This window comes from Etheostoma spectabile, chromosome 5, assembly GCF_008692095.1.
Source record: "Etheostoma spectabile isolate EspeVRDwgs_2016 chromosome 5, UIUC_Espe_1.0, whole genome shotgun sequence".
NCBI classification, from domain to species: domain Eukaryota; kingdom Metazoa; phylum Chordata; class Actinopteri; order Perciformes; family Percidae; genus Etheostoma; species Etheostoma spectabile.
In genome coordinates, this window is record NC_045737.1 from 25,658,904 (window position 1) to 25,660,197 (window position 1,294).

At 41.7% G+C, this 1,294-nt stretch overlaps 1 protein-coding gene across 1 annotated transcript in view; it reads right to left on the minus strand.

Annotated features, from left to right (window-relative positions):
- adam9a (ADAM metallopeptidase domain 9a) overlaps positions 1–1,294 on the minus strand; it is a 31,997-nt gene that overhangs the window by 14,139 nt on the left and 16,564 nt on the right. The window contains 1 exon segment of the mRNA XM_032515933.1: positions 1,136–1,201. Coding sequence (XP_032371824.1) covers positions 1,136–1,201 — 66 coding nt within the window.

The following is a 1,294-nucleotide window of genomic DNA, read 5'->3' on the forward strand; positions in this document are numbered from 1 at the left end:
CTAGACTATCTGTCCAATCTGAGTTTTCTGTTGCAAGAGTAAAATAACCTTTTAAGGAACACGCCAACCTATTGGGACTTTAGCTTATTCAACGTATCCCCCAGTATTAGATAAGGTGATACATACCCTTCTCATTTCTGTGCGTGCTGTAACTCTGTCTGACCCCCCCAGCATTAGCTTAGCCTGGCAAAGATCCTGCAGGTAACTGGTTCCAACTAGCTACTGCTACCAATAAGTGACAAAATAACGCCAACATGTTCCTATTTACATGTATAGTCCCAGGGTGTTCAAATAACAAGGTCACATGAGACAAACACATATTAACTGGGAACTATATTCTCAGAAAGGCGAAGTAAGGGGGTAAGCCTCTGTCACTCCCCTTTTGCGTTGCGCATGTGTCACTTTGCAACAAGTGAAGATGTGAGTTGCCCATTCGTTACTTTGCAACAAGTAGCCTACAAGATGCTAACGAGAGATTTCTGTAATGTCAATACAGTAAAAATGGACCTACTTAACGAAGTTTGTTCACTGCTGGCTAGAAGTTAGCAATCAAACACAACAAAGGCTGTCACTTGAATGGCGTTTTGAGCTGACGTTAGCAATCAAACAGTCATAGATAGCTAAAACGTTTTTGATAATGCTGGGGGAGTCAGACAGAGTTACAGCACACACAGAGATGAGAAAGGTATGTATCGACTTGTCTAACTCTGGGGGATACGGTGAACAAGCTAAAGTTCTAATAATAAAACAACATGTTCCTTTAAACGAGCACATTCCACCAAAACAGGTTACTTCCCGAGGCTATTTTGCAAAAGCACCATGGCTCTGTTCGGCGTTTAGCACCGCCCATGACAATTGTGATTGGTTTAAAAACATGCCAATAAACCAGAGCACATTTTTCTACCATCCCGGAATGCTGTGTAGACTAGCCAGAAGGTCTGGCAATGTGAGAGTAACAGTACAGTAACCCCCAGTGGCTGTGTGAAATTAGTTCAAGCTTCACACAGCAGAGTTCAGACTCAGTAAGCCCCACAGTTACTAGCCGTTTTTTATTCAATTATCGAGCTAATTTTAAACAAACTTTTGAAATGTTCCAAAAAAGAAAGTGAATTAGGTGTGTGTGTGTGTAGGTTACCCTGTCGTTGTCGACTACCAGCAGCAGCTCCACGTAGTGAGTCTGATGAAGAATAGCTCGCTTCATCTGCAACACACAACAACAAGTTACTTTATATGCACGAATGAATAATTAGTTTGTTTGTGTTTGTGTTTGTGTTTGTGTGTGTGTGTGTGTGTG